Here is a 12,296-nt window from a genome sequence, read left to right on the forward strand (position 1 = left end):
AAATCATGTATTAAAAATTGTACTAGAGTGCAAGTACAAATAAAGTGCAAAGGTATTGGCAAGAGGCGTAACCAACCAGTGGTGGTACAATATGTGACACATTGTGAGCTTGTAGATTGGCTACCTATTTTCGAAGATTGAATGACAGAAAATTACTCTAATTTTGAATGCTTTATTGATATACAGTTCAGAGTGAACCAAAACTCGACATACCTTCCCCATTTTCTTCTTAAATCGTTTTTGGGCGGTGTAGCCGCCCCTATAAGTGGGGTTGGGACACCTCATTAGTATTAGTTTCCTGCACTGTGATTGGCCCACTTTCCTGTACTGTGATTGGCTGACTATTGGCTGACTATTCAGCACTGTGATTGGCTAGCGAGACACATGATGACATTAATAACCTATAAATAGGATTATGCACTTCCAAAAATCCATTTTTTTGGAAGTGAGCTTCCATCACTATGATGACCACTGTGATGACCACACCGCCCACTTCACACTGGGTGTGATTTTTGGGCGGTGAAACCGCCCCTATATGTGAGGTTTGGATATTTGCACCCCCAATCCTGCGCTGTGATTGGCCACCAGTGTACCCCCCTAACCCTGCACCGTGATTGGCCAATCACAGTCTATTCAGGACTGTGATTGGCTAGTGAAACATGACACATGTGCATAGCCCTGTAAATAGGATTATGCACTTAAAAAAAAACACATTTATGTTTTTTTTAAAGTGAATCACACACTTTGTTGTGATTAGCTAGCAAGACACCTCCCACTTCACACTGGGTGTGATTTTTGGGCGGTGAAACCGCCCCTATAAGTGAGGTTTGGAAATTTGTACAATTATCTTGGGCAGTGAAACCGCCCCTATAAGTGAGGTTTGGAAATTTGTACAATTATCCTGCGCTGTGATTGGCCAATCACAATCTATTCAGGACTGTGATTGGCCAGTGTCACATGTGCATAGCCCTATATAAGAAACCATAACTTTAAAAAAAACATTAATTGTTGGGCGGTGAAACCGCCCCTATAAGTGAGATTTGGAAAAATGTACATTTTCCTGCGCTGTGATCTGGGCCCAGGAAATTTGTAGAATTATCCTGCGCTGTGATTGGCCAATCACAGCCTATTCAGGACTGTGATTGGCCAGTGTCACATGACACATGTGCATAGCCCTATATAAGCAACCATAACTTGAAAAAAACAAAAAATTTGTTTTTTTCAAGTTATGGTTTTGTCCATCATAAAGAGTGTTTCAATAAATGTATTTATCCTTTGTACATGATTGATCGACTCCATTCAGTATTGTGATTAGCTAGCAAGACACCGCCCACTTCACACAGGGTGTGATTTTTTTTTTAAAGTTATGGTTTCGTCCATCATAAAGAGTGTTTCAATAAATGTATTTATCTTTTGTACATGATTGGTTGACTCCATTCAGTATTCAGTATTGTGATTAGCTAGCAAGACACCGCCCACTTCACACAGGGTGTGATGTTTTATTGTATTTTAACATTTGCTTTGGCAAAGTAAACGTAAAGTGTTCTCATGCCAATAAAGCTCCTTTGAATTGAATTGAATTGATTGGTCACTTGATCCTCAGCTCTGTGGAGCCAGCAGGTGGTAGTATAGTGTTGACTGACTGACAGTGGCAACAAATGTAGCCCATTGAACGGTTGTGAAGCGCAGCTGCAGCCAACCGGAGACCCCGGCGCGCTCCTCGTGCTGCTGTCAGAAAGCAGGAATTTAAACCAGTGCATAGTAGTGGCTGATCTCTAATAGACAAGAAGCAGCCGCAAGCTGCGGAGGTTTCAAAGTAAACTGATCCAGTCGCGAAGAAAAAGAAAAGAAGACCCAGCTGCTTATTGACCATGAACGATGGACGGGACTGACTGCTGCAGTCACTTTAGTCAGCGAGACACTGTCTGGTTCTTCTGACGCGGCGATCGGACTCAATAGGTGACCCAAGTCGGGACTCAGGACGTTTCTTGTCATTTCGCGTCTGTTTGCAAAGCGCTATTATAGTCAAATGGCGAAATAGCGCTTTGCAGTAAAAAAAAAAAAAAAAAAAAAAAAAAAAACCGTGGAGAATTAATTGGGTAGGCATCCGGATCCGGACTGGGAACAACAGAAGAGTTCGGGACAGCAGCACTGGCAGCAGTCTACTTTGCAACATCAGGCAGCAGTGTGTCTGAACGCAAAAAAAAAGAGAAGAAATTCTCCTGAAAATTAAGATAATCAACAATTTCTTGTACATCGAAATGGGGTGAGTGTCAGGAAAATTAAGGCACATTTGAATTAGATAGCCTACACTAAATACTGATCTGATTAGTTAGGCTATGTGTGGAAGAGCAAAGTTTTTCTTTTACACTAAACCAGCCTGTCCTGTGCCTGGATGTTCGGTACCTTGGTACAGTTTTATGCCACGAGGGTACACGACCTACCTTATTTTTGCCTGCAATTCCCCCCCCCCCCCCCCAAACCTATAAGTCATGCATGTAGTGTCTCTCTCTCTCTCTCTCTTTATTCTCTTCCATAGACAAGAAGTCTCAATCTCCGTGTAAGATGTTTTCTCACCACAGAGAAAGGTAAGAAACATGCATTTTTAACCATTATCCAACTTGTCTCGTTTGGGGAAAAAATATTTTAACACTTTGCTGTTGCCCTTGTGACCTTGGTATGTCAACCTCCCAACAGTCACACATGAGCACAAGCTTACTTTGATTTATATATGGAGCAGAGTACACTCAGGCGGTAATACACATACTGAAATTTGAACATCTAAATATATACATTATATATTTATTTTTACATTTTCTATACCTGTACAAAATGTTTGCAGTTATATGGTCATGGCAACTTGAGCCTTTTAAAACTTGATTTAATATTTAAATTACGGCAGTAATTCTCCCAGAGATGAGAATATTTGATCCATACTTCTCTGTAATGACCCCTGTTTAGGAAGTCTCTGTTTCAGTTGTAATTCAGAAAGAGCAGAGTACCAACAGCTTTAGTGTGTGTGTGTGTGTGTGTGTGTGTGTGTGTGTGTGTGTGTGTGTGTGTGTGTGTGTGTGTGTGTGTGTGTGTGTGTGTGTGTGTGTGTGTGTGTGTGTGTGTGTGTGTGAGAGAGAGAGAGAGATAGAGGGAGAGACAGCTCACAACATGGCACAAGTCAGGAAACAACTGGTGATATCTTGTACTTGACTATTTCAGGGAAAACTCTGCCATCTGATAGTATTCTTTATCCTAAGGCTAGAGCTCTATTGTAGCTTTTGTTGTTCCTGTTTGTAAAGTTCAAATGAATTAGCAGTGCAGTAGAAAATACTGTAAGTCAGCGGTGAATGGCCACAGACAAAATCTTGTCTGCTACTCGTACTGTAATTGATTGTTGTGTGCTGTCTTTTAACTGTACAAATCAATTATTATACATCCAAGGGTCAAATGAGCCACACTTTATTTGAGAAAAAAAAAGTGTGCAAAAATGTTTTTGGAAGGTCAAATCATACTGTTCGAGCATTAGCGTAACGGTAGACTGTAGATATACACACTACCAGGCTGTGTGATCCTAAGGTGCTGGCTGGGCTGTCATCTAATCATGATCATCAGGCCTTGTTGTGCTAAGAAACACCCCATTAAGCCCCGGAGGCTGTGCATCCATCTGCTGGGGATGAAGGGTGGGTTACTGAAGGGTTACTGAAGATTCTTGAAAGTTCTATCCACTTAACCCTGTATCCTCGCACACGCACACGCGCACACACGCGCACACACACACACACACACACACACACACACACACACACACACACACACACACACACACACACACACACACACACACACACACACACACACACACACACACACACACTTGCACATACACCCTTACACACATTGAACATGTGTGTATATATACAGTACACAATCCTCTGTATGTGTCCAGTCCTCTTTCAGCCGATCCTCTTGCAGTCCGTCATCTTTCTTTTGACTGTGTGTCACATCCGCCCGCTTTGAGTTTATGCACGCTACCGGCCGGACCGTACCGCCGGGGACCGACCGCAGGTTCAATTCCCTGTCTGTCACAAGTGAGGGTGAACCTGAGCAGGTTCCTCAGGTCTGTGAGTGTGCAGCTTGCTCTCGGGCACTCGGGGAATGTAATGGGAGCTAAAAAGAGGCAGATCTAGTCGGCTCCTGTGCTGCAAGGTGATCCCAGCAGGATGGAAGGGTGCAACGCTGCTGCCAAATATTCAGTGTAGACGACGCGGCGATTCAGACCTCAGGCAAGGTTGAAACATGTCCCCTGACCCTGCCTATATAATGGAATAACTTTATGGATTTCCCTTGTTCCTCCCTCATCGGCATGGTGCAATGAAGAAATTGCTCAATACAGGTTGAAATCGTGTCGTTGGTGAATCGGGTGATGCTTTGTTGTATTTGTTTTGAAATGCAACTGCCTGCCACTTACCCCATGGGGCCTTCATCACACATGTGAGGGATGGCTTACAGTTAAAGATGAATGCAACTGTAGTCTTCTCACATTTGGCACAATATGCTCTTATGTTACCTTTAAGGCAAGGAAAGAGATTACCATCTCTTTCACAGGCATCAGAAGTTCTATTACATGGTCCGCAAAATAACGTAACATTCCTACATAACCAGAAATGTGTTGTTGTACACTGAATATATCACCTTTACAATCCTTGTAATTGTCATATCTTTGTACGACTGTCAAATCCTATTATCATAAAGCCACTGCACAAATCTCAAACTAAATGGGCCAAAGTCAATAGGCGCTAGCTGTCACAGTGCGGTGCCCTCATCCCCTGGCCCAGCCCAGCCCGGCCCTACATCACTGTCTGTGTGTCTAGTGGTCTGCGGAGGCTGGCTTAGCATGAGATCTACTGACAGGAGGTGGGGAGGGGGTTTACTGTGAGACAATGAGGAGAATTATAACACAGGCTTTGTCAGACTTGAGTGGGACAGGCATCCAAATGCCACTGTTCAGTACAATGTATGGAGAGTGGGTCCTTGGAATATCTGTGTGTGTGTGTGTGTGTGTGTGTGTGTGTGTGTGTGTGTGTGTGTGTGTGTGTGTGTGTGTGTGTGTGTGTGTGTGTGTGTGTGTGTGTGTGTGTATGTGTGGGGGAGGGAGGTGATAATGTTTCTCTATATCATAAATAGGGGGAGGATTTCTTCATGTGTCTTCATGGAAGAAGGTACTCCACCATGCAGGATGCATTGCAGGATATCAATACCTGGCCACCTCAGCGCTGCACTGCCTGTTTGTGTCCAATGTTCAGAGGGATATTGCCTGCCCTACAAAGACACAGCATTATTTAACTTGCATCTATTACTGGATTTGTGTGCCACTAAAGAGGTCAGATATAAATATACAGTGATACGGTTCTTTCAGGAACAGCCGCAGCGATGCAAAAATGCTGCATAGAAATGGGAGTGCCCTGATTCGAACCATTTCCATTTTTGAAGAACATGAATAAACTTGACTCATAATGTTGTAATACAGGGTCAATATTAAGATTGAAAGGGGGGCTGCCATTTTACTCTTTATCTTTATTTGGCTTTTTCGGCAGAAAAATTGTAAAGTAGAACTTGTTGTGAATTCCAATCAAAAAAATATTAAAATTAAATAAGAGAAACAAAAGATTTGAGGCAGACATTCCGACTGATATGTTCACACCTGCTTAGATAATTGCACAGTGCCCACCTATCTATTTTGCACAGCCTTGTGTCTTGTGCAACCCCTGTTGGTAATAATATTTGCCCTTTGAATGTGACAACATACTGTTGTTTTGTCAGCTCTTATCAGAATGTCAAAGCATTAAAATGTATTTAGAGAGAGAGAGAGAGACTAAACTCACAACATTTAGTCTATTAATTCTGAAACCCATTTTAATTTTGGTGTGTTGGACAGTAGAGTAGTCAGTGACAACATAATATGCTGTTTCAATGATATGCCCAATACTTAAATCATAAATAACCAAGCTAGTGTGTCCTCAGTTTTATTGCCAAGGCCATGATCTGTGACTTCCTCTATGCTTTTATCTGTTTTCTTGGCAAGAAGTATTTTGTCATTTTCCTCAGTGGACATTTGCATTTGAAGTGGGGCATACAATACTGTACACACTACAGTAGTAGTACATAAACACAAATCCAACTAAGGAGGAGCAAGGGAAAGAGAGAGATAGAGAAAGAGAGAGAGAGAGAGAGAGGGAGAGAGAGAACATACGAGAGGGTGGAACTTGCACTACTGTGGTCAAAACATTTCTAGAACACCAGTGACATTGTTGCTTTGAAATATTTACCTCGTAACTAGGATACGTTGCAGCAAACACTGGCAGCAGCAGAGCGAGGGTGAATGGCATTTGGAGGAGGGTTTAGAGCATTTTAGTCAACTGTGATGATGAGCATACACTTCAGCCAAGCATGGCTCTCCGTGGGTGAGAAATGCCAGCGGCAATTCCAACATCTGTGGATCAATGGCCTTCAGACAAAGTCAAAGAAAGAGGTGGACGATGGTAGGGGGGGAACAATTTCCCATATAATCACGATTTGAAGGAAATGACATATGTTTATGGCTTTATAGAGAAGGTACGGACTTTCAAGCAACCATTGAAAAAATCATCACAAACTTAAATAAGTAACCTAAAACACACACCTTTAACCCTAGTGTCCCTATTCTGGGCATGTCATAGTAGGCAAACAATTTGCGAACATTAGCTGATAATAGCCGATCTACAAGCTCACGATATGTCACAAGCGACACATGACACAAGTTTGTAGATCAACCACAAACCTTTCGGAGACGCGATTTGGTGTAGAGGGAAAAAGGGAGGGTACCAAGTATAGACCCGTTAGGGGACCCCGGACAACGAACTATAAAGGGTTTATGTTTTATATGGAACGTTGCTGAAGGGTTTGCACATGGGGCTTTCCCCCATAAACTAATGGTCAATGGCTGGCTAAGCGATATTTATTTATTTATTTATGTATTTATTTACCAGGGACAGTGCACATTAATCAACATGTCAGTTTATCACGTCCACGTAAATGAGCCAGAGTTAGCCAGAGTTGGCTAATTTTCTTCTGTAGTCCCTGAGCAGGCTGTTAAAAAAATTGTGATATAGCTATCCATACAAAAACAGACATCATCATCAACAATACAAGACAAGACATAGTACAAAAGACAAAACAAATACAGTAAAATATGAGAAGACACACCAGTGATTAGTTGAGCTGATAATTACCCATGATTGCAAATTTGTTTGAATTTGAATTTGAAGGTTAGATAGTTGTTGGTCTATCTTACTTCGGTAGGGAGACTGTTCCAGTGATGGGAGGCTCTAACAGAGAAGACTGTTTCACCAAACACACTCTGTCTGAATGGTACCTCACAGTCCCCTCTGGTAGTTGCCCTTGTTGTTCTGTCACCACTTTCTCTTCGCTCTATGAACTGTAATAGTGGTGGAGGTGCAAGCCCATTTAAAACCTTAAAGATGAGACAAGCATCTGCAAAATGTTTGAAGCCATCAAAATTAAATAAATTATACCTTTGAACTTGTTTGGCAATGGTGGTAACGGTTGGGTTTTTGTGTTTTTAATGTCTGTTTGTAAAGTGATTCTATGGGTTTGAGAGTTTTGTCTGTGACCAGGTTGTGAAACAGTATGTGATGTGGGAGAAAATCATAGCATGCATGAAGAGTTTGGCTGCGTCTGTTGTTAGATATGGTCTTATGTGCCTGAAATTAGACAGATTGAATTTGATTGTGTTGGCTACATTTTGTATGTGTATAAGTTTGAGTCTAGTGTGATTCCAAGATATTTAAATTCAGATACTACCTTAATAATGTTTCCATTGACGATAATGTCAGGATAAACATTGTCTGTGGAGTTGCGTGAAAAAAACATACAAACAGTTTTGTTTGTATTCAGGTGTAAACATGAGTTCCTCAACCAATCAGATACATGGACCATGGCTGCAGTTAGTTTATCTGCTGCTAGTTGTTTGTTTTCAGCATGTATATAAAGAACTGTGTCATCAGCATACATTTGTATGGAGACAGATGGACAGACAGAAGGCAGATCATTAATATACAAACTGAACAAGATAGGGCCCAGTATTGATCCCTGAGGAACTCCAATGTTACTGTTAAGATATGTTGTCTGTTTGTTACCAATACGAACCCTTTGCTTCCTATTTCTTAGATATGAATCAAACCATTTGACTGCCTCAGTAGAATGATTTCAAATCTGAAGATATGACCTAAAAAAGTTAAGGGGGAGTTTTTCGTTGCCACTGTCGCAAAATTGCTTGCTCAGGGTGGGACAATGGCGGGTCTCTGCTCTACATGTAAAGTGTCTTGAGACAACTTGTTGTGATTTGACACTTAAATAAAATTGAATTGAATTGAAATCAATATGATTATTTCAAACTTTTGCCTCAAGTACGATTAATGATTTTTTTGCACGCCACCGTTGTACAACAAATCAGACTAATCAATTTAGTTGATTATTTAAAAAAAGTGTATTAGAAGGTTTTTGATTATTTACAAATTATCACACAAACCCTGCCTCTCAATTAATCAATGAACCTATATGAGCAAGATTAAGTCGGTTAGCGGCTATACATTTCGGTTTTAATATAATTGGTTAATTGCCCAGCCCTAGGTCAAACGCTGCTGAGGTGTATTGTTCCCTCATTGCCTGCATGTTCCTCCTCCAGGGAGCAGCCGATCTTCAGCGTCCGGGCCCACGTGTTCCAGATCGACCCCGCCACCAAGAGAAACTGGATCCCCGCCAGCAAGCATGCTGTCACCGTCTCCTTCTTCTATGACGCCAACCGCAATGTCTACCGCATCATCAGCGTGGGCGGGACCAAGGTGAGATCATGGAGGATGAGGAGAGTGATGGTGTTTGATGAGCATGGTGGTTAAGTAGATGTAACAACATAAATAGTGTTGTACCTTGATGTCATACTGCCAATGCCAAGTTGTACCCTGTGCTATCTTGCTGGAAATGTTGGTGATTTTATGGGGTTTGTTTTTATTATTCAAAGATAATGAACCATACCAGGTTCGTTATCTGTGAGTGATAAAAACAAACTCCATAAGATCGTCAACCCGGGTTCTTAAAAAAATGTAAAGCTATTACCAATGACGCAATGCATCCACTATACAATGAATATGACCGTATGCTATCAGGACGACAGCATTCTCTACTGAGGTTGCAAACTCTGGCTCAGAGATCATTTGTCCCCTCAAGTATACCACTTCTGAACTAACGTCTCAGTTCTGTGCGTAAATGCTGTCTTTGCTCATCCATCACAACCTTCCTACAGTAGTACTGTGTGTGAAGGATGTTTATTGTGGTAGCTAACTTGTTACTTAACCCATTAACCCATTAAGACCTGAAGCCGATTCTACATGTCTCCTAAATCTCAACATATATAAAAACGTATGTTTCTATATCAGTGGTGCTCAATCCTTTTCATGTCAAGGACCCCCAAAATTATATGTATTTGGCCGCGGACCCCCATCAAAATATTTGGTTCCAGGGACCCCCCAGAAGCAAATATTTGAGTTAAAAATGTTTGCTTTAAAAATATATATATTCAAAGATTTACACACATTTTCACGATTTTTCAAAAATAGTAGATCTACAAGCTCATAGCGCGGCACTCGGTGCCGCGCTATGAGCTTGTATATCTGCTATTTTTGAATAGCCAAAAGTGTAAAATAATGCTTTTTAGCTAAAATAAAAAAAATTACAGTTCCAGGTATTATGAGACCGATTAATTTTTGTTTTTCTAAATCCTAAAAATTGTCTCAGAATATTTTGTTCCAGGGACCAAGGGAAGATTTGAGTTACAAATGTTCGCTTTAAAAAAATACGTATTCAAACATTTGCACGAATTTTCACGACTTTTCTAAAATAGCCAAAGAAATCTTAAAATGACACGGATGTGTTCCCAGTCTTAATGGATTAAGTGTATTGCTGTGTTGTTTGTGTGTTCTGTGTCTTGTGTTGTTGTATTGTTTGTGTGTTTCGTGTCCTTCTGGCTGGCGCAAAATGAATTTATGCTACGGACTAGTAAAGAATCTATTAGTTATCTATCTAGAAAGCGGGTGAACGTAGAGACTGCATCGTTCTATGACAAAAGTTGGCTCTTGTCCACTGTTCCTCCATTCGGTCGAGTTTTTGGAATAGAAATGCGTGCCTTATATGTGTGATAATAGTACAGTATAAATAGTGTGGCCTCTTGATTAGAGAGATCAAGAGTGTTCACAACTCAAAACAAATGACATAAGAAAAAGGAATTCTGTTTTAGGATGTCTGTTTTTTTATGGCTTTTTGGTATTTAGCTCCTTATTTGGTGTTTTGAAGGCCGACAGCACTTTGCCTTAGAAGGCAAAGGCAAAACAGAAAACAGTATAGCTACACACAACTATGCTCCTTCCACTAACTGCACTCCAAATTAATAAATACATACACAGTAAAATCTGCAGCGTTGCTTTATCCATTTGTAACTCTGACAGGGTACAAATAAATGAACCCGTAAAGGACAATGTGGTGACATTTTGTACCATCTCAGAGTTAAATGAATACTGGATTTTACTGTATAGCTATTGTGGGGGAATGGAGATGCATTGCATTCAGGGTGGATGATAAATGTTTTGGCTCACCAACCACAGTGGCTGGCAGATTGCCAAATTGTACCAGCCCTCCAAAAAATTACTAGACACTTTATTTTTTGCATTTGTACACAGTTAAATGAAGACAGATTTTTTCTGTGTACAATGAACAAAATACAGCGGCTGTGAAGGAGAGACCTCACTGGAGTCCGGATTTAGATTACAGGGAGACAACAAGCGAAGGGGGACATGTATATGAGGTGGTCTTAGCCCATCTCGACTGACCCACATTCCTGTCTCCCACAATGCAGTGCGGGGTGGCAGTTGGTTGGTTAGCAGCCCAATCCCCCCCAGAACTGGTGTCTGGCTTGGCGTTAATCTCCACTGATGTTGTCACCCGTCCCCACATGCTGTGTCAAACGCGTCACCATGCAAAAATAAAATCCTCATTGTCCATTTGACTACGTCTGCACACTCTGAACTGGATAAACTAACACTGGATTTTACTGTAGTATAGGGTCCTGTAACAATTTGATGGAGGGAAGGGAAGGAGGCACAAACCTTCCTCATAAGCAGCCGTTGCCCTCCAATTCTGGAATTTTAAATCAATTCCATTATCGTTATGCCTGAGATGACGTAAAAAGGTTATAAATAGGACAGACTCTTAATGTGTTCCCCCCCCCCCCTTGTGTGATGAAGGGAATGAGGTGCCATCATCAGCCACCTTTCTTAGGCTTTTCCTAACTTTCGCAGCTGGCTGCTTTCTTCCTGGGAGAAATCAGTTGTGTTTTAACCTGTATCAACTCTTTCTAGTGTAAAATAAAGAGCATGTGATGTGATAACATTTGGACTATTTTGAAAGTAAATCCTATAGTTCTGATGGGAGGAGATTGCGTGTGGAAAACAAATACTCTATATCTTCTGTGAATTTCTCGGTGTAATGTTTGTCGTGAAATTATTACGTCTTAACGCGCTGTTTTGCGTCATCGGCGTCATACGCCTCAAATATACATTCTGTACGTCGGGCGTGCATTCCTTAATCCGTTTTCTTGTGTAGATGTTTTTTACCCTGTTCTTCCCTTGTTCCTACAGTATGAAGCAGGTTCTGTCACTATTGGCAAGGCTGCAGTATTTACTCAATACAAGTACGGTGTTCAAATGATGAATCACAACATCCATAGGAATTATAAAGGAGTATAAAGGAGAATCAATGCTGTATAAGAGAGGATAATTGACACCAGAATTTCAGAATCAACTTTATTGTCACATCAAACAATTTATGTAAAATAATGGGTAAAATTGTTTTTCATACAAGCTCTCCACATTTGCAGTTTCAAAGTTTGCAAAGTTTCAGAGTTAGATTAGAGAAAGAAAGAATGGACAGGAAAAGAAACAAGTCAAACTAGAAAAACTGCTCCTCGGAGCACAAGTCTCCGGCCAGGTCAGGTAGGTTAGTGTGGGCCAGCAATGTTCGGAATTCGAAAATCAGGCTGGAATGTGTAAAATCGGACGGATCGGACGGATCCGTCTTGATCACTTGCCTAAAGAGAAAATATGTACTGATTTGCGTGATGTTTGGACAACATTTGTAGGAAAAATATTTAAAAAAGGTTGTGCAACAATTGGCCTCCTGGTGGCGCTATAATAGTG

At 41.1% G+C, this 12,296-nt stretch overlaps 1 protein-coding gene across 2 annotated transcripts in view; it reads left to right on the plus strand.

Moving 5' to 3' along the window:
- Positions 1–1,779: 1,779 nt before the first annotated feature.
- The window catches only part of LOC308094051 (homer protein homolog 3-like), a 40,358-nt gene continuing 29,841 nt past the window's right edge, over positions 1,780–12,296 (plus strand). The window contains exons 1-4 of one of the 2 annotated variants that reach the window (XM_080440500.1): positions 1,780–2,266; positions 2,540–2,588; positions 3,571–3,674; positions 8,738–8,894. Coding sequence is in view for 1 of the 2 variants with exons in the window: in XM_080440499.1 (XP_080296625.1) it covers positions 2,566–2,588; positions 8,738–8,894 (180 nt within the window). In the remaining variant the exon portion in view is untranslated. The remainder of the gene's footprint in view (positions 2,267–2,539; positions 2,589–3,570; positions 3,675–8,737; positions 8,895–12,296) is intronic. The other variant, XM_080440499.1, reaches the window with a different exon arrangement.

This window comes from Gymnoscopelus braueri (assembly GCF_963280865.1).
Source record: "Gymnoscopelus braueri genome assembly, chromosome: 10".
Lineage (NCBI taxonomy): Eukaryota > Metazoa > Chordata > Actinopteri > Myctophiformes > Myctophidae > Gymnoscopelus > Gymnoscopelus braueri.